Below are 25,264 nucleotides of genomic sequence, written 5' to 3'. Positions count from 1 at the left end.
GTTCTCCCAGGCCAGCCCAGGCTTGTCCCATGTTCTCCCAGGCCAACCCAATCTTGTCCCATGTTCTCCGAGGCCAACCCAGTCTTGTCCCATGTTCTCCCAGGCCAGCCCAGTCTTGTCCCATGCTCACCCAGGCCAGCCCAGTCTTGTCCCATGCTCACCCAGGCCAGCCCAGTCTTGTCCCATGTTCTCCCAGGCCAACCCAGTCTTGTGCCATGTTCTCCCAGTCCTGTGCCATGTTCTCCCAGTCCTTGCTGGGGCCCCACAGTGGAAAGTGCCCCCTCTCCCTGCCCTCACCGACAGTGACTCACCCGCAGACGCTGTCTCTTGTGGGCGCCTGGGTTCGCGGCGACTGATGGACGAGGGAAGGCGGCTGTCTGTCTCCCGGCAGCAGGTGGTGAAAGCCTGGCCACAGCCCAGTCCAAGGGGTGGGATCTGATCGCACTCCGCCCCTTGACTGCGGGCCTGAAGTCCCAGAGAGCAGCACTTGCAGCAGCGCTACAAAACAGAGAGACTGGCGTCAAACGCAGGTTGTACCCGCTCCATCCGCAAGACCGCCCGCTTACAACTCCGTAACATCCGCCCGTCTCCGCCCCACCTCAGCTCATCTGCTGCGGGCAATGACTGTCTCCAACAAGCGAGAGTTTAACCATCTCCCCTTGACATTCAACGGTATTACCGTCGCCGAATCCCCCACCATCAACATCCTGGGGGGTCACCATTGACCAGAAACTTAACTGGACCAGCCACATAAATACTGTGGCAACAAGAGCAGGTCAGAGGCTGGGTATTCTGCAGCGAGTGTCTCACCTCCAGACTCCCCAAAGCCTCTCCACCATCTACAAGGCACAAGTCAGGAGTGTGATGGAATACTCTCCACTTGCCTGGATGAGTTGCAGCTCCAACAACACTCAAGAAGCTCGACACCATCCAAGACAAAGCAGCCCGCTTGATTGGCACCCCATCCACCACCTTAAACATTCACTCCCTCCACCACCGGCGCACCGTGGCTGCAGTGTGGACCATCTACAAGATGCACTGCAGCAACTCGCCAAGGCTTCTTCGGCAGCACCTCCCAAACCCGCCACCTCTTCCACCTAGAAGGACAAGGGCAGCAGGCGCACGGGAACACCACCACCTCCAAGTTCCCCCCCAAGTCACACACACCATCCCGACTTGGAAATATATCGGCCGTTCCTTCATCGTCGCTGGGTCAAAATCCTGGAACTCCCTCCCTAACAGCACTGTGGGAGCACCTTCACCACACGGGACTGCAGCGGTTCAAGAAGGCGGCTCACCACCACCTTCTCGAGGGCGATTAGGGATGGGCAATAAATACCGGCCTTGCCAGTGATGCCCACATCCCATAAGCGAATAAAAAAGGGTAGATGCTGGGAGGCTGTTTCCCTCTGGCTGGAGAGTCTAGAACCAGGGGTCACAGTCTCAGGATAAGGGGTCGGCCATTCAGGACTGAGATGAGGAGGAATTTCTTCACTCAGAGGGCGGTGAATCTTTGTAATTCTCTGCCCCAGAGGGCTGTGGAGGCTCAGTCGTTGAGTATATTCAAGGCTGAGATTGATAGATTTTTGGACTCTAGGGGAATCGAGGGATATGGGGATCAGGCAGGAAAGTGGAGTTGAGGTCGAAGATCAGCCCTGATCTTCATAGAATCCTAGAACGGTTACAGCACAGGAGGAGGCCATTCGGCCCATCAAGCCCGTGCCAGCTCTCTGCGAGAGCACTTCAGCTAGTCCCCCGCCCTTTCCCCGTAGCCCTGCAAATTTTTTTCCTTCAGGTACTTATCCAACTCCCTTTTGAAAGCCACGATTGAGTCTGCCTCCACCACCCTCTCAGGCAGCGCGTTCCAGATCCTAACCACTCGCTGCGTGAAAAAGTGTTTCCCCTCATGTCGCCTTTGGTTCTTCTGCCAATCACCTTAAATCTGTGTCCGCTGGTTCTCAACCCTTCCGCCAATGGGAACAGTTTCTCTCTATCTACTCTGTCCAGACCCCTCATGATTTTGAACACCTCGATCAAATCTCCTCTCAACCTTCTCTGCTCTAAGGAGAACAATCCCAGCTTCTCCAGTCTCTCCACATCACTGAAGTCCCTGATCCCTGGTACCATTCTGGTCAATCTCCCCTTAACCTTCTCTGCTCTAAGGAGAACAACCCCAGCTTCTCCAGTCTCTCCACATCACTGAAGTCCCTCATCCCTGGTACCATTCTGGTCAATCTCCCCTTAACCTTCTCTGCTCTAAGGAGAACAACCCCAGCTTCTCCAGTCTCTCCACATCACTGAAGTCCCTCATCCCTGGTACCATTCTGGTCAATCTCCCCTTAACCTTCTCTGCTCTAAGGAGAACAACCCCAGCTTCTCCAGTCTCTCCACATCACTGAAGTCCCTCATCCCTGGTACCATTCTGGTCAATCTCCTCTTAACCTTCTCTGCTCTAAGGAGAACAACCCCAGCTTCTCCAGTCTCTCCACATCACTGAAGTCCCTCATCCCTGGTACCATTCTGGTCAATCTCCCCTTAACCTTCTCTGCTCTAAGGAGAACAACCCCAGCTTCTCCAGTCTCTCCACGTCACTGAAGTCCCTCATCCCCGGTACCATTCTGGTCAATCTCCCCTTAACCTTCTCTGCTCTAAGGAGAACAACCCCAGCTTCTCCAGTCTCTCCACATCACTGAAGTCCCTCATCCCTGGTACCATTCTGGACAATCGACCCTTAACCTTCTCTGCTTTAAGGAGAACAACCCCAGCTTCTCCACATCACTGAAGTCCCTAATCCCTGGAACCATTCTTGTAAATCTTTTCTGCACCCTCTCTAAGGCCTTCACATCCTTCCTAAAGTGCGGTGCCCAGAATTGGACACAGCACTACAGTTGGGGCTGAACCAGTGTTTTATAAAGGTTCATCATAACTTACTTGCTTTTGTACTCCATGCCTCTATTTATGAAGCCCAGGATCCCGTGTGCTTTTTTAAACCGCTTTCTCAACCTGCCCTGCCACCTTCAACGATTTGTGCACATATACCCCCAGGTCTCTCTGTTCCTGCACTCGCTTTAGGATTGTACCCTTTAGTTTATATTGTCTCTCCACATTCTTTCTGCCAAAATGTGTCACTTCACACTTTTCTGCGTTAAATTTCATCTGCCACGTGTCCGCCCATTCCACCAGCCTCTCTATGTCTTCCTGAAGTCTGTCACTCTCCTCCTCACTGTTCACTATACTTCCAAGTTTTGAGTCATCTGCAAGTTTTGAAAGTGTACCAAGTCATTAATATATATCATGAAAAGCAGTGGTCCTAGAACCGACCCCTGGGGAACACCACTGTATACGTCCCTCCAGACTCTGCCAATGCTCTCTCACCTTGCCCCCTCAGGTGGATGCAAAAGATCCCACGGCCGCTATTGGAAGAAGAGCAGGGGGGAGTTCTCCCCGGTGTCCTGGGGCCAATATTTATCCCTCAACCAACATCACTAAAAACAGATGATCTGGTCATTTATCACATTGCTGTTTGTGGGAGCTTGCTGTGCGCAAACTGTCTGCCGCGTTTCCTACATTGCAACTTCAAACAAAAAGTACTTCCTTGGCTGTGAAGCGTTTTGGGAGGTTCTGAGGTGGTGAGAGTTGCTGGAGAAATGGGGAGTTCTTTCTCTAACCCGAAAGGACGGTAATGTCTGTGTAAAATTTATATTGTCCGATTCTGTTGCTTCGAGCCCCGCGTTCTAATCTCCGGGAGGTTCATGTTCTACTCCTGGGACACCCCAGGACAATTGTGGAGCGGGCCCAGGGGCCGTGTAGCCTGGTTCTGTTCCTACTTCTTGTGTTCTAATTCGGTGTTAGATGTCAGGAGATGGTTTTATTCCTGTTCCTGGCTGGGGTGGAGATCGCCTTTACAGAAGGTAAGTACTGTAGAAAATATAGGGACAGAGTGATCTCCTGGAAGAATCTCGATCACCTAGATGGGTCGGAGAGGAATTTCCCAGATTTTTTTCTCCCAAATTGGCCATTGGGTCTTTATCTGGTTTTTCGCCTCTCCCGGGAGATCACATGGGTTCGGGTGGGATGGCGAGTGATAGAAGATTTGAGGTTAGGATCAGATCAGCCATGATCTTATTGAATGGCGGAGCAGGCTCGAGGGGCCGATTGGCCGACTCCTGCTCCTATTTCTTATGTTCTTCTGTAATCCGGGAGGGTTACACAGTATTTACAGCACAGAAACAGACCATCTGGCCGCAACTGGTCCACGTCGGTGCTTATGCTCCACCTTCCTTCATCGTAACTTTCTGAAACGGAATTTCCGGCTGGGTGGGCGTGTGTGCTGTGAGGAGGATGCCGAGAAACTCCAGTACGATTTGGACCGGTTGGGTGATTGGGCAGATGCATGGCAGATGCAGTATAATGTGGATAAATGTGAGGTTATCCACTTTGGCGGCAAAAACAGGAAGGCAGATTATTATCTGAACGGCAATAGATTGGGAGAAGGGGAAGTGCAACGAGACCTGGGTGTCCTTGTGCACCAGTCGCTGAAGGTAAGCAAGCAGGTGCAGCAGGCGGTTAAGAAGGCAAATGGTATGTTGGCCTTCATAGCAAGAGGGTTCGAGTACAGGAACAAGGATGTCTTGCTGCAGTTGTACAGGGCCTTGGTGAGACCACACCTTGAGTATTGTGTGCAGTTTTGGTCGCCTTATCTGAGGAAGGATGTTCTTGCCATGGAGGGAGTGCAGCGAAGATTCACCAGACCGATACCTGGGATGGCAGGAATGACGTATGAGGAGAGATTGGGTCGATTGGGCTTATACTCGCTAGAGTTTAGAAGAATGAGAGGGGATCTCATTGAAACTTATAAAATTCTAACAGGACTAGACAGACTAGATGCAGGAAGGATGTTCCCGATGGCGGGGAGTCCAGAACCAGGGGTCACAGTCTAAGGATAAGGGGTAAGCCATTTAGGACAGAGATGAGGAGGAATTTCTTCACCCAGAGAGTGGTGAACCTGTGGAATTCTCTACCACAGAAGGCAGTAGAGGCCAATTCATTAAATATATTCAAGAAGGAGTTAGATATATTTCTTAAGGCTAAAGGGATCAAGGGATATGGGGGAAGGCAGGGACAGGGTACTGAACTTGGATGATCAGCCATGATCTCGTTGAATGGCGGAGCAGGCTCGAGGGGCCAAATGGCCTACACCTGCTCCTATCTTCTATGTTTCCGGATGTCAAAAGCAGGGATTGAACTCGCGACCTTGGCGTTATTAGCACCACGCTCACAGGCCCAGAGGCCCCCCGGGGTCACCTTCGATCCCCCGCCACCCCCACCTCCGCCCGCTGCAAGCGCCAGGTGAGAAAGGAGCGGCGGTGCGAGGGGGGGCTTCACCTTAAACACGTCCGAACCGCAAGCGTCGTTGGCCTCCAGCGTGCAGAAGCCGCCTCGATTCGCCGCCACGACTCCCGCCTGGCATTTCGCCTCCTCCAGCGCGGCCAGGCAGCACTGGTCCTGCAGCTCCCTGGGGGTGGGGAACAAGATCACAGAAAGATCCCACAGTCTGCACTAAAATCAAAATCATCAGCAGGACATTCGACGCTGGGGAATGGAACCCAATGTCAGCTTCAGTCCCAGGGCCCCGCACAGACACACACAGAGACAGTAACACACACACAGACATACACACACACACAGACACAGACAGCGACACACACACAGACACAGCGACACCCACACAGACACAGCGACACCCACACAGACACAGCGACACACACACAGACATACACACACACACACAGACAGCGACACACACAGACACGGCGACACGCACACAGACACGGCAACACGCACACCGACACGGCAACACGCACACCGACACGGCAACACGCACACCGACACGGCAACACGCACACCGACACGGCAACACGCACACCGACACGGCAACACGCACACACGGCAACACGCACACACGGCAACACGCATTCACACACTCACAGACAGTAACACTCACAGACAGTAACAACAACTTGTATTTATGTAGCACCTTTAACGTAGTAAAACATCCCAAGGCGCTTCACAGGAGTATAATCAGACAATAAGGTTCACCAGACTGATTCCTGGGATGGCAGGACTGTCGTATGAGGAGAGATTGGGTCGACTAGACCTGTATTCACTAGAGTTTAGAAGAATGAGAGGGGATCTCGTGGAAACGTATAAAATTCTGACAGGGCTAGACAGACTGGATGCAGGGAGGGTGTTTCCCCTGGCTGGGGGGGAGGGTCTAGAACGAGGGGGTCACAGTCTCAGGATACGGGGTAGGACATTTAGGACTGAGATGAGGGAGAAATGTCTTCACTCAGAGGGCGGTGAACCTGTGGAATTCTCTACCACAGAAGGCTGTGGAGGCCAAGTCACTGAATATATTTAAGAAGGAGATAGATAGATTTCTAGACACAAAAGGCATCAAGGGGTATGGGGAGAGAGCGGGAATATGGTATTGAGATAGAGGATCAGCCATGAGCGTATTGAATGGCGGAGCAGGCTCGAAGGGCCGAATGCTGCTCCTATTTTTTATGTTTCTGTGTTTCTATTAAATTTGACACCGAGCCACATAAGGAGATATTAGGGGCAGGTGACCAGAAGCTTGGTCTAAGAGGCAGGTTTTAAGGAGCGTCTTAAAGGAGGAGAGAGAGAGGCGGAGAGGTTTAGGGAGGGAATTCCAGAGCTCGGGGCCCAGGCGGCTGAAGGCACGGCCGCCAATGGTGGAGCGATGGAAATCGGGGGGATGTTCAAGAGGCCGGAATTGGAGGAGCGCAGAGATCTCGGAGGGGTTGTGGGGCTGAAGGAGATTACAGAGATAGGGAGGGGCAAGGCCATGGAGGGATTTGAAAACAAGGAGAATTTTTAAATCGAGGCATTGCTTAACCGGGAGCCAATGTAGGTCAGCGAGCACAGGGGGTGATGGGCGAACGGGACTCGGTACGAGTTAGGACACGGGGGCAGCAGAGTTTTGGATGACCTCCCATTTACGGAGGGTGGAATGTGGGAGGCCGGCCAGGAGTGCGTTGGAATAGTCGAGTCTGGAGGTAACAAAGGCAGGGATGAGGGTTTCAGCAGCGGATGAGCTAAGGCAGGGGCGGAGACGGGCGATGTTACAGAGGTGGGAGTAGGTGGTCTTTGTTATGCTGCGGATGTGGTCGGAAGCTCATTTCAGGGTCAAATATGACCCCAAGGTTGCGAACAGTGTGGTTCAGCCTCAGACAGATGTTAGGGAGAGGGATGGAGTCAGTGGCTCGGGAACCGAGTTTGTGACCGGGACCGAAAACAATGGCTTCGGTCTCCCCAATATTTAATTGGAGAAAATTTCTGCTCATCCAGAACTGTATGTCGGACAAGCAGTCTGACAGTTTACGACAGTGGAGGGGGTCGAGGGAAGAGGTGGTGAGGTAGAGCTGGGTGTCGTCAGCGTACATGTGGAAACTGAGGCTGTGTTTTCAGATGATGTCACCAAGGGGCAACATGTAGATGAGAAATAGGAGGGGCCAAGGATAGATCCTCGGGGACACCAGAGGTAACGATGCGGGAGCGGGAAGAGAAGCCGTTGCAGGTGATTCTCTGGCTACGATTAGATAAGAATGGAACCAGGCGAGTGCAGTCCCACCCAGCTGGACGATGGTGGAGAGGCGTTGGAGAAGGATGGAGTGGTCAACCGTGTCAAAGGCTGCAGACAGGTCAAGAAGGATGAGGAGGGACTACACACACCGCACAGCCACAGACACACACATAGACGCTGATACACAGACAAACAAACAGACAGATAGACAGCAGACAGACTCTGGTACACAGACAAACAAGCACACACGGACAGACAGACTCTGATACACAGACACACACGGACAGACAGACAGACTCTGATACACAGACACACAGCCACAGACAGACAGACAGACTCTGATGCACAGACACACAGCCACAGACAGACAGACTCTGATACACAGACACACAGCCACAGACAGACAGACAGACTCTGATGCACAGACACACACGGACAGACAGACAGACTCTGATACACAGACACACAGCCACAGACAGACAGACTCTGATACACAGGCACACACGGACAGACAGACAGACTCTGATGCACAGACACACAGCCACAGACAGACAGACTCTGATACACAGACACACAGCCACAGACAGACTCTGATGCACAGACACACAGCCACAGACAGACAGACTCTGATGCACAGACACACAGCCACAGACAGACAGACTCTGATACACAGACACACACGGACAGACAGACAGACTCTGATACACAGACAAACAAGCACACACGGACAGACAGACTCTGATACACAGACACACACGGACAGACAGACAGACTCTGATACACAGACACACAGCCACAGACAGACAGACTCTGATACACAGACACACAGCCACAGACAGACAGACTCTGATACACAGACACACACGGACAGACAGACAGACTCTGATACACAGACAAACAAGCACACACGGACAGACAGACTCTGATACACAGACACACACGGACAGACAGACAGACTCTGATACACAGACACACAGCCACACACGGACAGACAGACTCTGATACACAGACACACACGGACAGACAGACTCTGATACACAGCCACACAGCCACAGACAGACAGACAGACTCTGATACACAGCCACACAAACACACACAGCCACAGACTCTGATACACAGAAACAGAGACTCTCTCACACACAGTGACACTAACTCCTGACAGAGGGTCGCTGAGGCGTGAACTCCAGGGGGTCCGACGCTGTCGCGGAAGAGCTTCCAGGGTGAAGGAAAGGGAAACAGACCTGCACAGCTCCGAGTCCCCTCCGTGCGATGAAATCCTGAGGCATTTGCCATCCTCGACTGCAGAGCGACGGCCGGCAGCACAGCACGAGGCCAGAGATTCCTCAAACACCGCTGCACAGATCAAACACAAAGCACGGGTCAATCTGGGGGCAATCCGAAAATCAAACCAAGATGGCAATAGCGAGCGGGCAGGGAGATGCTACAGAATCACACAGCACAGCAGGAGGAGGCCATTCGGCCCGTCGTGCCTGTGCCGGCTCTTTGAACGAGCTCTCCAATCAGTCCCACTCCCCCCTGCTCTTTCCCCACAGCCCTGCTAATTCCTCCTTTACAACTATTTCTCCACTTCCCCTTTTGAAAGTTACTATTGAATCTGCTCCCACTGCCCTTTCAGGCAGCGCGTTCCAGATCACAACAACTCGCTGCGTAAAAAACATTCTCATCTCCCCTCTGGTTCTTTTACCGATTATCTTCAATCTGTGTCCTCTGGTTACCGACCCTCCTGTCACTGGAAACAGATTCTCCTCATTTACTCCATCAAAACCCTTCATGATTTTGAACGCCTCTATTAAATCTCCCCTTAACCTTCTCTGCTCTAAGGAGAACAACCCCAGCTTCTCCAGTCTCTCCACATCACTGAAGTCCCTCATCCCTGGTACCATTCTGGTCAATCTCCCCTTAACCTTCTCTGCTCTAAGGAGAACAATCCCAGCTTCTCCAGTCTCTCCACGTCACTGAAGTCCCTCATCCCTGGTACCATTCTGGTCAATCTCCCCTTAACCTTCTCTGCTCTAAGGAGAACAATCCCAGCTTCTCCAGTCTCTCCACGTCACTGAAGTCCCTCATCCCTGGTACCATTCTAGTCAATCTCCCCTTAACCTTCTCTGCTCTAAGGAGAACAATCCCAGCTTCTCCAGTCTCTCCACATCACTGAAGTCTCTCATCCCTGGTACCATTCTGGTCAATCTCCCCTTAACCTTCTCTGCTCTAAGGAGAACAACCCCAGCTTCTCCAGTCTCTCCACATCACTGAAGTCCCTCATCCCCGGTACCATTCTGGTCAATCTCCCCTTAACCTTCTCTGCTCTAAGGAGAACAACCCCAGCTTCTCCAGTCTCTCCACATCACTGAAGTCCCTCATCCCCGGTACCATTCTGGTCAATCTCCCCTTAACCTTCTCCGCTCTAAGGAGAACAATCCCAGCTTCTCCAGTCTCTCCACATCACTGAAGTCCCTCATCCCTGGGACCATTCTGGTCAATCTCCCCTTAACCTTCTCTGCTCTAAGGAGAACAACCCCAGCTTCTCCAGTCTCTCCACGTAACTGAAGTCCCTCATCCCTGGAACCATTCTGGTCAATCTCCCCTTAACCTTCTCTGCTCTAAGGAGAACAATCCCAGCTTCTCCAGTCTCTCCACGTAACTGAAGTCCCTCATCCCTGGGACCATTCTTGTAAGTCTTTTCTGCACCCTCTCTAAGGCCTTCACATCCTTCCTAAAGTGCGGTGCCCAGAATTGGACACAATACTCCAGTTGAGGCCGAACCAGTTAGGTTCATCATAACTTCCTTGCTTTTGTACTCGATTTATGAAGCCCAGGACCCCGTGTGCTTTTTTTAAACAGCTTTCTCAACCTGCCCTGCCACCTTCAACGATTTGTGCATATATCCCCAGGTCTCTCTGTTCATGCACCCTCTTTAGGATCGTACCCTTTAGTTTATGTTGCCTCTCCTCGTTCTTTCACTTCTCAGGACGTCCCAAAGCGCTTCACAGCCAATGAAGGACTTCTTTTGAAGTGTGGTCACTGTTGTAATGTAGGAAACGCAGCAGCCAATTTGCGCACAGCAAGCTCCCACAAACAGCAATGTGATAAATGACCAGATCATGTTTTTTTTAGTGATGGTTACACGTGCACTGCATCAGGACATTATTAGAATCAACGGAAGGATATGAGCAAGAGTCTCGCGCACTCCCCGTCCGCCCGCCACCCGCCCCCCGGCCTTAACACTTAACGGAGAGGCAGTCAGTGGGAGTTCGGGGCCCCCCGATCGATGGTGCTGGACCTACCTCTCTCGGTCGTGCCGCTGTGGTCCTTCTCCGGCTCCTGTGCGGTGACGGGACGCGTGTGTTCGGAGCTGGCGGCCGTCGGGACGCTTGCCCGGTCAGTGTGTGGGGCTGCGGGGTTCCTGTCCCCCTCGGGCCCAGCTCCAGAATCTGTTGCTAGAAGCACACGGATTGCGTTCAATCAATTTCTCGCCTCCCTCCCCGACCCACAATATTCTCCCACCCCACTTGCTGAACAGTTGCGGGGGGGGGGGGGTCTGCCGGCCGCTCAACCGTCCCCGCCCGCTGCAAATATCGGCAGGCACTTCGACTAGGTGAGGCATCGCAGTCCAGACCGATGTCCACGTTCTCTCGCTGGGTGATTTTTCACGGAGGGGGCGGAGGACTCGCGCAGACACCCAGGACGAGAGGATATATCTCCGCACGGACCGGGGGCGCTTGGGCTCTCTCGCTCCCAACACTGCCCCAGCCCTCCCACACCCCGCCCCGCCTTTCTCTACCCCCATCATCACCCCTCAATGACGACCCCCTTTGTCCCCTTCCTCTCTGCACCTCGCCCCCATCCCCTTCCCTTCCCCTCCCCTCTCCACCTCCACCACATCCCCTTCCGCCCCTCCCCTTCCCCTCCACCCCCCGCCCTCACCACCCCCCCACCCCTCTCCCTCTCCGCCCCTTTCCCTTCCCTCCCCCCCCCTCCTCCGCCCCTCCCCTCCCCCCCCCCGCCTCTCCCCCCCCCCCTCGCCTCTCTCCCCCCCGCCCCCCTCGTCCCTCCGCCCCCACCCCCCTCGTCCCTCCGCCCCCCTCCCCTTCGCCACCCTCCCCTTGCCCCGCTCACCTCTCTTGCCGTCACTTGGGGCCGCGCTCTCCTCCGTCTCCCGCTGGCCGGCCTGCGTCCCCCCGGCCGGGTCCTTCTGGTCAGACAGGACCCCGTTGGCCGTCTCGGGCCCGCAGTCGGCGTCCGCGGTGCACATGAGGGAGCCCGAGCTCAGGCAGTGGCAGACGGTGCAGGGTTCGACGCGGAAGGAGTGGCCGGCCGGGTACTGGTGCCCGCTGCTGACGCAGCCCAGCCTGGCGCACTGCGGGCATCCGTCCTGGGGCTGGTAGGACTTGATGCAGTTCTTGGGCAGTTCCGGGCAGGGAATAAAGCTGCAGTGGATCTTGCCGCCACCTTTGGGGCACTTGCACTCGGTGCTGCCAGCGTCCACGTAGTAAGACTGCCCAGCCGGCACCTTGCCGCCCTGGTGCCCAGCATTCAGACAGTCATAGTACTCGTAGCCCTCGCACTGGCAGCCCGCCTGCAGGCAGCTGGCACAGCAGGCACCGCTCTCCAGCGTCTCCTCGATGCAGTTCTCCAGCAGCGGGCACTCCACGCCCGTGCAGTCCTGCTGGCCCAGAGCGCCCGACAGCACCAGGGCGGAGCACAGCAAGAATCCGCCGCAGAGGCTCAGCGAGCCCCGACCCCTCCGTGCAGCCATGACTCGGAAACCTGTGGGGCACATCGACAAAATGTTAGATTTCACGGGTTAGATACAGAGTAAAGCTCCCTCTACACTGTCCCATCAAGCACTCCCAGGGCAGGGACAGCACGGGTTAGATACAGAGTAAAGCTCCCTCTACACTGTCCCCATCAAACACTCCCAGGGCAGGAACAGCATGGGTTAGATACAGAGTAAAGCTCCCTCTACACTGTCCCATCAAACACTCCCAGGGCAGGTACAGCACAGGTTAGATACAGAGTAAAGCTCCATCTACACTGTCCCATCAAACACTCCCAGGGCAGGTACAGCACGGGTTAGATACAGAGTAAAGCTCCCTCTACACTGTCCCCATCAAACACTCCCAGGGCAGGTACAGCATGGGGTTAGATACAGAGTAAAGCTCCCTCTACACTGTCCCCATCAAACACTCCCAGGGCAGGTGCAGCACGGGTTAGATACAGAGTAAAGCTCCCTCTACACTGTCCCCATCAAACACTCCCAGGGCAGGTACAGCACGGGTTAGATACAGAGTAAAGCTCCCTCTACACTGTCCCATCAAACACTCCCAGGGCAGGGACAGCACGGGTCAGATACAGAGTAAAGCTCCCTCTGTGTACACCCCAATGAAGAGCTCCCACCACAGTACACAATTTTTGAATATTAAGGAAATCGAGGGATATGGGGATCGGGCGGGAAAGTGGAGTTGAGGTCGATGATCAGCCGTGATCTTATTGAATGGCGGAGCAGGCTCGAGGGGCCGAATGGCCAACTCCTGCTCCTATTTCATATGTTATGTTCTTATGAAGCTGGACAGAGGTCAGGAGCAGAATCCGAGGCTGTCCCAAACCCAGGTGCTACGACTGTCCGAGGCCCCCCCGACGCTGTGTTCAGTAACCCAGCACCTGGCATCCGCTTGCCGCGTGCGGATCAGGACCAGAGATTTACTTCTATTTAATGCTGCATCCTAAGAAACTTCTCCACTCCATCCCTCTCCCTGGGCTACTGTCTGAGGCTAAACCGGACCGTGCGCAACCCTGGCGTCCTATCTGACCCTGAGCTGAGCTTCCGACCACATATCGTCTCCATCACCAAGACCCTCCGTCTCCGTAACGTCGCCCGTCTCCGCCCCTGCCTCAGCTCATCCCGCAGCTGAAACCCTCATCCATATCTTCATTACCTCCAGACTCGACTATTCCAACGCACTCCTGACTGGCCTCCCACATTCCACCCTCCGTAAACTTCAGCTCATCCCAAACTCGGCTGCCCCGTGTCCTAACTCACACCCAGTCCCGTTCACCCATCACCCCCTGTGCTCACTGCCCCGTGTCCTAACTCACACCCAGTCCTGTTCACCCATCACCCCCTGTGCTCACTGCCCCGTGTCCTAACTCACACCCAGTCCCGTTCACCCATCACCCCGTGCTCACTGCCCCGTGTCCTAACTCACACCCAGTCCCGTTCACCCATCACCCCCTGTGCTCACTGCCCCGTGTCCTAACTCACACCCAGTCCCGTTCACACATCACCCCCTGTGCTCACTGCCCCGTGTCCTAACTCACACCCAGTCCCGTTCACCCATCACCCCCTGTGCTCACTGCCCCGTGTCCTAACTCACACCCAGTCCCGTTCACCCATCACCCCCTGTGCTCACTGCCCCGTGTCCTAACTCACACCAAGTCCCGTTCACCCATCACCCCCTGTGCTCACTGCCCCGTGTCCTAACTCACACCGAGTCCCGTTCACCCATCACCCCCTGTGCTCACTGCCCCGTGTCCTAACTCACACCCGGTCCTGTTCACCCATCACCCCGTGCTCCCTGCCCCGTGTCCTAACTCACACCCAGTCCCGTTCGCCCATCACCCCCTGTGCTCACTGCCCCGTGTCCTAACTCACACCCAGTCCCGTTCGCCCATCACCCCCTGTGCTCCCTGCCCCGTGTCCTAACTCACACCCAGTCCCGTTCACCCATCACCCCCTGTGCTCACTGCCCCGTGTCCTAACTCACACCCAGTCCCGTTCACACATCACCCCCTGTGCTCACTGCCCCGTGTCCTAACTCACACCCAGTCCCGTTCACCCATCACCCCCTGTGCTCACTGCCCCGTGTCCTAACTCACACCCAGTCCCGTTCACCCATCACCCCCTGTGCTCACTGCCCCGTGTCCTAACTCACACCAAGTCCCGTTCACCCATCACCCCCTGTGCTCACTGCCCCGTGTCCTAACTCACACCGAGTCCCGTTCACCCATCACCCCCTGTGCTCACTGCCCCGTGTCCTAACTCACACCCGGTCCTGTTCACCCATCACCCCGTGCTCCCTGCCCCGTGTCCTAACTCACACCCAGTCCCGTTCGCCCATCACCCCCTGTGCTCACTGCCCCGTGTCCTAACTCACACCCAGTCCCGTTCGCCCATCACCCCCTGTGCTCACTGCCCCGTGTCCTAACTCACACCCAGTCCCGTTCGCCCATCACCCCCTGTGCTCACTGCCCCGTGTCCTAACTCACACCCAGTCCCGTTCGCCCATCACCCCCTGTGCTCACTGCCCCGTGTCCTAACTCACACCCAGTCCCGTTCACCCATCACCCCCTGTGCTCACTGCCCCGTGTCCTAACTCACACCCAGTCCCGTTCACCCATCACCCCCTGTGCTCACTGCCCCGTGTCCTAACTCACACCCAGTCCCGTTCACCCATCACCCCCTGTGCTCACTGCCCCGTGTCCTAACTCACACCCAGTCCCGTTCACCCATCGCCCCGTGCTCACTGCCCCGTGTCCTAACTCACACCCAGTCCCGTTCACCCATCACCCCGTGCTCACTGCCCCGTGTCCTAACTCACACCCAGTCCTGTTCACCCATCACCCCGTGCTCACTGCCCCGTGTCCTAACTCACACCGAGTCCCGTTCACCCATCACCCCGTGCCCACTGCCCCGTGTCCTAACTCACACCCAGTCCCGTTCACCCATCACCCCGTGCTCACTGCCCCGTGTCCTAACTCGCACCCAGTCCCGTTCACCCATCACCCCCTGTGCTCACTGCCCCGTGTCCTAACTCACACCGAGTCCCGTTCACCCATCACCCCCTGTGCTCACTGCCCCGTGTCCTAACTCACACCCAGTCCCGTTCACCCATCACCCCCTGTGCTCACTGCCCTGTGTCCTAACTCACACCCAGTCCCGTTCACCCATCACCCCCTGTGCTCACTGCCCTGTGTCCTAACTCACACCCAGTCCCGTTCACCCATCACCCCCTGTGCTCACTGCCCCGTGTCCTAACTCACACCCAGTCCCGTTCACCCATCACCCCCTGTGCTCACTGCCCCGTGTCCTAACTCGCACCCAGTCCCGTTCACCCATCACCCCCTGTGCTCACTGCCCCGTGTCCTAACTCACACCCAGTCCCGTTCACACATCACCCCCTGTGCTCGCTGGCCTACATTGGCTCCCGGTCCGGCAACGCCTCGATTTTAAAATTCTCATCCTCATGTTCAAATCCCTCCACGGCCTCCTCGCTCCTCCCTATCTCTGTAACCTCCTCGCCCCCCCCCCCCTATCTCTGCGCTCCTCCAGCCCCTACAACCCTCCGAGATCTCTGCGCTCCTCCAATTCTGCCCTCTCGCACATCCCCCAATTTCCATCGCTCCACCATTGGCGGCCGTGCCTTCAGCTGCCAGGGCCCCGAGCTCTGGAATTCCCTCCCTAAACCTCTCCGCCTCTCTCTCTCCTCCTTTAAGACGCTCCTTAAAACCGACCTCTTTAACCCAAGCTTTTGCTCACCTGTCCCCAATATCTCATGTGGCTCGGTGTCAGATTTTGTCTGATTTACGCTCCTGTGAAGCACCTTGGGAGGTTTTACTACATTAAAGGGACTAACATTAATACTTCTCAAACAACTATCAAGGCTATTTAAGTGTTTATCCAGTCTTGGAGTATACAATGGGATTGGAAAATAGCTTTGACCTAAGAAAATTACTAGGCACTTGGTCTAAGCGTTAAACAAAGCTTTAATCAACTGTTTTACAACATGGAGGTCTAGTTGTGTCATAGATACATAGAAGATAGGAGCAGGAGTAGGCCATTCGGCCCTTCGTGCCTGCTCCGCCATTTAATGAGATCATGGCTGATCCTTTAATTCAGTATCCCGTCCCCGCCTTCTCTCCGTAACCCTTAACCCCTTTTGCCCGTAGAAATATATCTAATTCCCTCTTAAATATATTTAATGAGCTGGCGTACACTGCCCTCTGTGGCAATGAGTTCCACAGGTTCACCACTCTCTGAGTGAAGAAATTCCCCCTCATCTCTGCCCTAAATGGTTTAGCCCTTATCCTTAAATTATGTCCTCTAGTTCTGTTTTCACCCGCCAAGGGAAACATTCCTTCTGCATCCAGTCTGTCTAGACCTGTCAGAATTTTATACACTTCTATGAGGTCCCCTCTCAATCTTCTAAACTCCAGTGTGTACATCCCTAAACTACATAGTCTCTCCTCATAGGTCATTCCCGCCATTCCTGGTATCAGCCTGGTGAATCGCCGCTGCACCCCCTCCATGGCAAGAACATCCTTCCTCAGATGAGGCGACCAAAACTGTACACAGTACTCGAGGTGTGGTCTCACCAGTGCCCTGTACAGCTGCAGCAAGGTATCCCTGTTCCTGTATTCTAACCCTTTTGCTATGAAGGCCAGCATACCGTTTGCCTTCTTGACCGCCTGTTGCACCTGCATGCTCGCCTTCAGTGACTGGTGTACAAGAACACCCAGGTCTCTCTGTACTTCCCCCTCTCCCAATCTATTGCCATTTAAATAATAATTTGCCCTCCCGTTCCTGCACCCAAGGTGGATAACTTCGCACTTGTCCACATTATAGTGCATCTGCCATTTATCCGCCCAATCGCCCAGTCTGTCCAAATCGCTCTGGAGCTTCCTGGTCTCTTCCTCTGAGCCCACCCCACCTCCTAGTTTAGTGTCGTCTGCAAATTTGGAAATGCTGCATCCGACTCCCTGATCCAGGTCATTAATGTAAATTGTGAACAGCTGGGTCCTCCACTAGTTCCTGTTAAAGAATGTCCTGAGCAAGCTGGGCCCGTGCCCGAGTATTTATACTCTCCCTGGACAGCGCCACCCGCAGGCCGGTCAGTATTATTTCATAAGTCTTCCATGAATGTCAACTTAATAGCAGAGAATATAAATCAGATTTTACCCACAATGTCCTCCATGGACCCAATTGCGGGGCAACAGAAAGACATTTTTTTTTGGGAGTGCGGTCAGTTTTTTAAAAAATTTGTTCCTGGGATCTGGGCGTCGCTGGCAAGGCCGGCATTTATTGCCCATCCCTAGTTGCCCTTGAGAAGGTGGTGGTGAGCCGCCTTCTTGAACCGCTGCAGTCCATGTGGTGAAGGTGCTCCCACAGCGCTGTTAGGGAGGGAGTTCCAGGATTTTGACCCAGCGACGATGAAGGAACGGCCGATATATTTCCAAGTCAGGATGGTGTGTGACTCGGAGGGGAACTTGAAGGTGGTGGTGTTCCCGTGCGCCTGCTGCCCTTGTCCTTCTAGGTGGAAGAGGTGGCGGGTTTGGGAGGTGCTGCCGAAGAAGCCTTGGCGAGTTGCTGCAGTGCATCTTGTCGATGGTCCACACTGCAGCCATGGTGCGCCGGTGGTGGAGGGAGTGAATGTTTAAGGTGGTGGACGGGGTGCCGATCAAGCGGGCTGCTTTGTCCTGGATGGTGTCGAGCTTCTCGAGTGTTGTTGGAGCTGCAACTCATCCAGGCAAGTGGAGAGTATTCCATCACACTCCTGACTTGTGCCTTGTAGATGGTGGAGAGGCTTTGGGGAGTCAGGAGGTGAGACACTCGCCGCAGAATACCCAGCCTCTGACCTGCTCTTGTAGCCACAGTATTTATGTGGCTGGTCCAGTTAAGTTTCTGGTCAATGGTGACCCCCAGGATGTTGATGGTGGGGGATTCGGCGATGGTAATGTCATTGAATGTCAAGGGGCGGTGGTTAGACTCTTGCTTGTTGGAGATGGTCATTGCCTGGCACTTAAGTGGCAGGTAACATTCACGCCACACATCAGCCCAAGCCTGAACGTCGTCCAGGTCTTGTTGCACGCGGGCATGGACTGCTTCATTATCTGAGGAGTTGCGAATGGCACTGAACACTGTGCAGTCATCAGCGAACATCCCCACTTCTGACCTCTTTTTTGCAAAGGAGAGGGAAAGCATGGGAACATGTAATGGAGATAGTGAACTCTGTGCCAATCCTAATAAGGGCCTGGATGAGTAAAAAGTTGGAAAATTAACATAGCAGAGGCTCTGACCATCATTTTCCAATCCTCTCTGGCTACAGGTGTGGTGCCAGAGGACTGCTAACACAGTACCGTTGTTTGAAAAGGGAGAAAGGGATAGACCGAGTAATTACAGGCCAGTCAGCCTAACCTTGGTGGTGGAAAAATTATTAGAAAAAATTCTGAAAGACAGGATAAATCTTCATTTAGAAAGGCACGGATTATTCAGGGACAGTCAGCATGGATTTGTTCAGGGAAGGTCGTGTCTGATTAACTTGATGGAATTTTTTGAGCAGTTAACGAGGGTCGATGGGGGTAGTGTGTTTGATGTAGTCTATATGGATTTTAAGCAAGGCTTTTGATAAGGTCCCACATGGCAGACTGGTCACAAAAGTAAAAGCCCATGGGGTCCAAGGCAACGTGGCAAGTTGGATCCAAAATTAGCTCAGACAGGAAACAGAGGGTAATGGTCGAAGGGTGTTTGTGTGACTGGAAGGCTGTTTCCAGTGGGGTTGCGCAGGGCTCAGTACTGGGTCCTTTGCTTTTTGTGGTATATACAAAAATTGGCCGTGTGGTTGATAAAGAAGGAAGCTGTAGACTGCAGGAAGATATCAATAAATTGGTCAGGGGGGGCAGAACAGTGGCAAATGGAATTCAATCCGGAGAAGTGTGATGCATTTGGGGAGGGCTAACAAGGAAAGGGAATACACATTAAATGGTAGGATAATGAGAAATGTAGAGCAACAGAGGGTCCTTGGAGTGCATGTCCACAGATCCCTGAAGGCAGCAGGCCAGGTAGATAAGGTGGTTAAGAAGGCGTATGGAATACTTGCCTTTATTAGCCGAGGCATAGAATACAAGAGCAGGGGGGTTATGCTTCAACTGTATAAAACACTAGTTAGGCCTCAGCTAGAGTACTGGGTGCAGTTCTGGTCACCACATTACAGGAAGTGATTGCACTAGAGAGGGTACAGAGGAGATTGCCGAGGATGTTGCCTGGGCTGGAGAATTTTAGCAATGAGGAAAGATTGGAGAGGCTGGGGTTGTTTTCTTTGGAACACAGGAGGCTGAGGGGAGATTTAATTGAGGTGTATTAAAATGATGCTGGGGAAAGCTTGACGCGACCCTTACTTGAAAGCAACCATTCAGCACCTTGCAAAGGGTTAACTACGCAGACAGAGCGAGCGGGACGCTTCCCATTAGAGACAGATGCTCGCATTACAGACCTGTTCGCTGGGTAATCGCATGATTGAATTCATATGGGAACCAGCGCCGCTCTGAAACTGTGCCAGCCATCAGCACAGGATTAACTGGGAGGGCCGAGAGATCGGTTAACACACAGCTCACTGGGAGAGAGGGCCCAGGGATCGGTTAACACACAGCTCACTGGGAGAGAGGGCCCAGAGATCGGTTAACACACAGCTCACTGGGAGAGAGGGCCCAGAGATCGGTTAACACACAGCTCACTGGGAGAGAGGGCCGAGAGATCGGTTAATGCACAGCTCACTGGGAGAGAGGGCCGAGAGATCGGTTAACACACAGCTCACTGGGAGAGAGGGCCAAGGGATCGGTTAACACACAGCTCACTGGGAGAGAGGGCCCAGAGATCGGTTAACACACAGCTCACTGGGGGAGAGGGCCGAGAGATCAGTTAACACACAGCTCACTGGGAGAGAGGGCCCAGAGATCGGTTAACGCACAGCTCACTGGGGGAGAGGGCCGAGAGATCGGTTAACACACAGCTCACTGGGAGAGAGGGCCCAGAGATCGGTTAACACACAGCTCACTGGGAGAGAGGGCCCAGAGATCGGTTAACACACAGCTCACTGGGAGAGAGGGCCGAGAGATCGGTTAATGCACAGCTCACTGGGAGAGAGGGCCAAGAGATCGGTTAACACACAGCTCACTGGGAGAGAGGGCCAAGGGATCGGTTAACACACAGCTCACTGGGAGAGAGGGCCCAGAGATCGGTTAACACACAGCTCACTGGGGGAGAGGGCCGAGAGATCAGTTAACACACAGCTCACTGGGAGAGGGCCCAGAGATCGGTTAACGCACAGCTCACTGGGGGAGAGGGCCGAGAGATCGGTTAACACACAGCTCACTGGGAGAGAGGGCCGAGAGATCAGTTAACACACAGCTCACTGGGAGAGAGGGCCGAGAGATCGGTTAACACACAGCTCACTGGGAGAGAGGGCCCAGAGATCGGTTAACACACAGCTCACTGGGAGAGAGGGCCAGAGATCGGTTAACACACAGCTCACTGGGAGAGAGGGCCCAGAGATCGGTTAACACACAGCTCACTGGGAGAGAGGGCCGAGAGATCGGTTAATGCACAGCTCACTGGGAGAGAGGGCCGAGAGATCGGTTAACACACAGCTCACTGGGAGAGAGGGCCAAGGGATCGGTTAACACACAGCTCACTGGGAGAGAGGGCCCAGAGATCGGTTAACACACAGCTCACTGGGGGAGAGGGCCGAGAGATCAGTTAACACACAGCTCACTGGGAGAGAGGGCCCAGAGATCGGTTAACGCACAGCTCACTGGGGGAGAGGGCCGAGAGATCGGTTAACACACAGCTCACTGGGAGAGAGGGCCCAGAGATCGGTTAACACACAGCTCACTGGGAGAGAGGGCCCAGAGATCGGTTAACACACAGCTCACTGGGAGAGAGGGCCGAGAGATCGGTTAATGCACAGCTCACTGGGAGAGAGGGCCAAGAGATCGGTTAACACACAGCTCACTGGGAGAGAGGGCCAAGGGATCGGTTAACACACAGCTCACTGGGAGAGAGGGCCCAGAGATCGGTTAACACACAGCTCACTGGGGGAGAGGGCCGAGAGATCAGTTAACACACAGCTCACTGGGAGAGAGGGCCCAGAGATCGGTTAACGCACAGCTCACTGGGGGAGAGGGCCGAGAGATCGGTTAACACACAGCTCACTGGGAGAGAGGGCCGAGAGATCAGTTAACACACAGCTCACTGGGAGAGAGGGCCCAGAGATCGGTTAACACACAGCTCACTGGGAGAGAGGGCCCAGAGATCGGTTAACACACAGCTCACTGGGAGAGAGGGCCAGAGATCGGTTAACACACAGCTCACTGGGAGAGAGGGCCGAGGGATCGGTTAACACACAGCTCACTGGGGGAGAGGGCCCAGAGATCGGTTAACACACAGCTCACTGGGGGAGAGGGCCGAGAGATCAGTTAACACACAGCTCACTGGGAGAGAGGGCCCAGAGATCGGTTAACGCACAGCTCACTGGGGGAGAGGGCCCAGAGATCGGTTAACACACAGCTCACTGGGAGAGAGGGCCGAGAGATCGGTTAACACACAGCTCACTGGGAGAGAGGGCCCAGAGATCGGTTAACACACAGCTCACTGGGAGAGAGGGCCCAGAGATCGGTTAACACACAGCTCACTGGGAGAGGGGGCCCAGAGATCAGTTAACACACAGCTCACTGGGAGAGAGGGCCGAGGGATCGGTTAACACACAGCTCACTGGGGGAGAGGGCCCAGAGATCGGTTAACACACAGCTCACTGGGAGAGAGGGCCGAGAGATCGGTTAACACACAGCTCACTGGGGGAGAGGGCCCAGAGATCGGTTAACACACAGCTCACTGGGAGAGAGGGCCCAGAGATCGGTTAACACACAGCTCACTGGGAGAGAGGGCCCAGAGATCGGTTAACACACAGCTCACTGGGAGAGAGGGCCCAGAGATCGGTTAACACAGCTCACTGGGAGAGGGGGCCCAGAGATCAGTTAACACACAGCTCACTGGGAGAGAGGGCCCAGAGATCGCGTAACACACTGCTCACTGGGAGAGAGGGCCCAGAGATCGGTTAACACACAGCTCACTGGGAGAGAGGGCCCAGAGATCGGTTAACACACAGCTCACTGGGAGAGAGGGCCCAGAGATCGGTTAACACACAGCTCACTGGGAGAGAGGGCCCAGAGATCGGTTAACACACAGCTCACTGGGAGAGGGGGCCCAGAGATCGGTTAACACACAGCTACCTCCCAGGGCGGGTGTATAATCCCAGATTAATATAATTACAAAGACATAAACATCACTGTCTTGCACTATCCGCGATCTACTTTAACGTATCCTGTCCCAAAGCGCTTTACAGCCAATAAAGTACTTTTTGAGTGTGGTCACTGTTGTAATGTAGGAAACGCGGCAGCCAATTTGCGCACAGCAAGCTCCCACAAACAGCAATGTGATAATGACGAGTGCATCGTTTTCCGTGATGCTGGTTGAGGGATAAATATTGGCCCCAGGACACCGGGGAAAACTCTTCTTTGAAATAGTGGCCGTGGGATCTTTTATGTCCAGCTGAGGGGGCAGACAGGGCCTCGGTTTAACGTCTCATCTGAAAGACGGCAACTCCGACTGCGGCGCTCCCTCAGTACCGCCCCTCCGACAGTGCGGCGCTCCCTCAGCACCGCCCCTCCGACAGTGCGGTGCTCCCTCAGCACTGCCCCTCCGACAGTGCGGCGCTCCCTCAGTGCCGCCCCTCCGACAGTGCGACGCTCCCTCGGTACCGCCCCTCCGACAGTGCGGCGCTCCCTCGGTACCGCCCCTCCGACAGTGCGGCGCTCCCTCAGCACTGCCCCTCCGACAGTGCGGCGCTCCCTCAGCACTGCCCCTCCGACAGTGCGGCGCTCCCTCAGCACTGCCCCTCCGACAGTGCGGCGCTCCCTCAGTACTGCCATTCCGACAGTGCGGCGCTCCCTCAGTACCGCCCCTCCGACAGTGCGGCGCTCCCTCAGTGCCACCCCACCCACAGTGCGGCGCTCCCTCAGCACTGGCATCGGGGGGGGGTGATAGTGTCGGGGCTCAGATTATGGGGTTCGAGTCTCTGGAGTGGGGACTTGAACACACTGGCTCGAGGGCCCACTGACACCCGAGGGAACCGAGTCAGGACGATCCCAGGTCGAGCTGATTTCAACCCAGGGCAGCGACCGAGGCTCCATTACTGGCCCTCAGCAGACCCGGAGCCATGATTGCTGCTCCCAGATATCCACAGTCTTATCGGACTCCTGCCAGAAACTGCAGGTGGGCAATGGGTGACGACCAGCGACGGCCTCCACAGTCGAATAGCCCACTGAAGGGGGCCAATGGAATGTTGGCTTTCATTGCTCGGGGGATAGAATATAAAATTAGGGAGGTATTGCTTCAGTTGTACAAGGTATTGGTTAGACCGCACCTGGAATACTGCGTACAGTTTTGGTGTCCATACTTAAGAAAGGACATACTTGCTCTCGAGTCAGTACAAAGAAGGTTCACTCAGTTAATCCCGGGGATGAGGGGATGGACATATGAGAGGTGAGTAGATTGGGACTCTACTCATTGGAGTTCAGAAGAATGAGAGGCGATCTTATTGAAACATATAAGATTGTGAAGGGGTTGGATCGGGTGGATGCGGGGAGGATGTTCCCGATGATGGGTGAAACTAGAACTAGGGGGCATAGTCTTAGAATAAGGGGCTGCTCTTTCAAAACTGAGATGAGGAGGAACTACTTCACTCAGAGGGTAGTAGGTCCATGGAATATGCTGCCCCAAAAAGCTGTAGAAGCTACATCATTACATAAATTTAAAACAGAAATAGACAGTTTCCTAGAAGTAAAGGAAATTAAGGGTTACGGGGAGCGGGCAGGAATTTGGACATGAGTCTAGGTTCGGATCGGTCATGGCCCTGTGGGTAGCGGAGCGGGCCCAGGGGCCGTGTAGCCTGATCCTGCTCCTATTTCGTGTGTCTAATTCTGTTAGATTCAGGAGATGGTTCTGTGATAGTGGATTGGCGGTTAGGATCAGGTCAGCCATGATCTTCTTGAATGGCGGAGCAAGCTCGAGGGGCCGATTGGCCTACTCCTGCTTCTTATGTTCTTATGTTCTGACCCCCACCCACCCCCCTCCACCTGCCCATGGCTGTACCTGGCCTACATGCTCGACGGAGGCGGGGAGAGTCCCGTGGAAGAGGAACGGCGTCTCAAGGCCCGATTTCCACCCTGGGCTGCACCGTCAGATCGGGCAGAAATTAAGTGCAGTTGGAAGCGGTTGGAGATTGGGCTGATGGAGCGGCATTTTAACCGCCTCTGGCTGTCAGCGTGGAAGTAAATCTCTCCGAAGGAAGAGAAATTGGAGCAGGGGGTGGGGGGTGGGGGAAGGGGAGGAAGAGGCTCAATTCCCAGATAAAACTTCCGGAAATCTGGTCCCGATTAGAAGCAATCAGTCGGTTTCCTCGCCGATCTGCTACTGGGTAAACTGCAGGAATGTCTCTCACATCTGCGCGGTGGTGAGCCGCCTCCTTGAACCGCTGCAGTCCGTGTGGTGAAGGTGCTCCCACAGTGCTGTTAGGGAGGGAGTTCCAGGATTTTGACCCAGCGACGATGAAGGGACGGCCGATATATTTCCAAGTCAGGATGGTGTGTGAGACTTGGAGGGGAACTTGGAGGTGGTGGTGTTCCCCTGCGCCTGCTGCCCTTGTCCTTCTAGGTGGTAGAGGTCGCGCGTTTGGGAGGTGCTGCCGAAGAAGCCTTGGCGAGTTGCTGCAGTGCATCTTGTAGATGGTCCACACTGCAGCCACGGTG

General features: G+C 54.6%; 1 protein-coding gene across 2 annotated transcripts in view; it reads right to left on the bottom strand.

Annotated features, from left to right (window-relative positions):
- Positions 1-25,264, bottom strand: part of LOC147086679 (fibulin-1-like) — a 63,036-nt gene that overhangs the window by 17,158 nt on the left and 20,614 nt on the right. Inside the window, exons 2-6 of one of the 2 annotated variants that reach the window (XM_085978814.1) lie at positions 11,744-12,394; positions 10,912-11,058; positions 8,848-8,959; positions 5,386-5,515; positions 312-498 (exon numbers count right to left, since the gene is read on the bottom strand). In XM_085978814.1, coding sequence (XP_085834940.1) covers positions 312-498; positions 5,386-5,515; positions 8,848-8,959; positions 10,912-11,058; positions 11,744-12,383 — 1,216 coding nt within the window. In that variant the 5' untranslated portion in view covers positions 12,384-12,394. Of the gene's footprint in view, positions 1-311; positions 499-5,385; positions 5,516-8,847; positions 8,960-10,911; positions 11,065-11,743; positions 12,395-25,264 lie in introns of both variants that reach the window. The other variant, XM_085978813.1, reaches the window with a different exon arrangement.

Source organism: Somniosus microcephalus, unplaced genomic scaffold, assembly GCF_052327205.1.
Source record: "Somniosus microcephalus isolate GS21.2 unplaced genomic scaffold, FLI_Smic_1.0 unresolved_chr7, whole genome shotgun sequence".
Classification (NCBI taxonomy): Eukaryota; Metazoa; Chordata; class Chondrichthyes; order Squaliformes; family Somniosidae; genus Somniosus; species Somniosus microcephalus.
The sequence above is the reverse complement of the archived record's forward strand: the minus strand, read 5'-3'. Positions and strand labels throughout refer to the sequence as shown.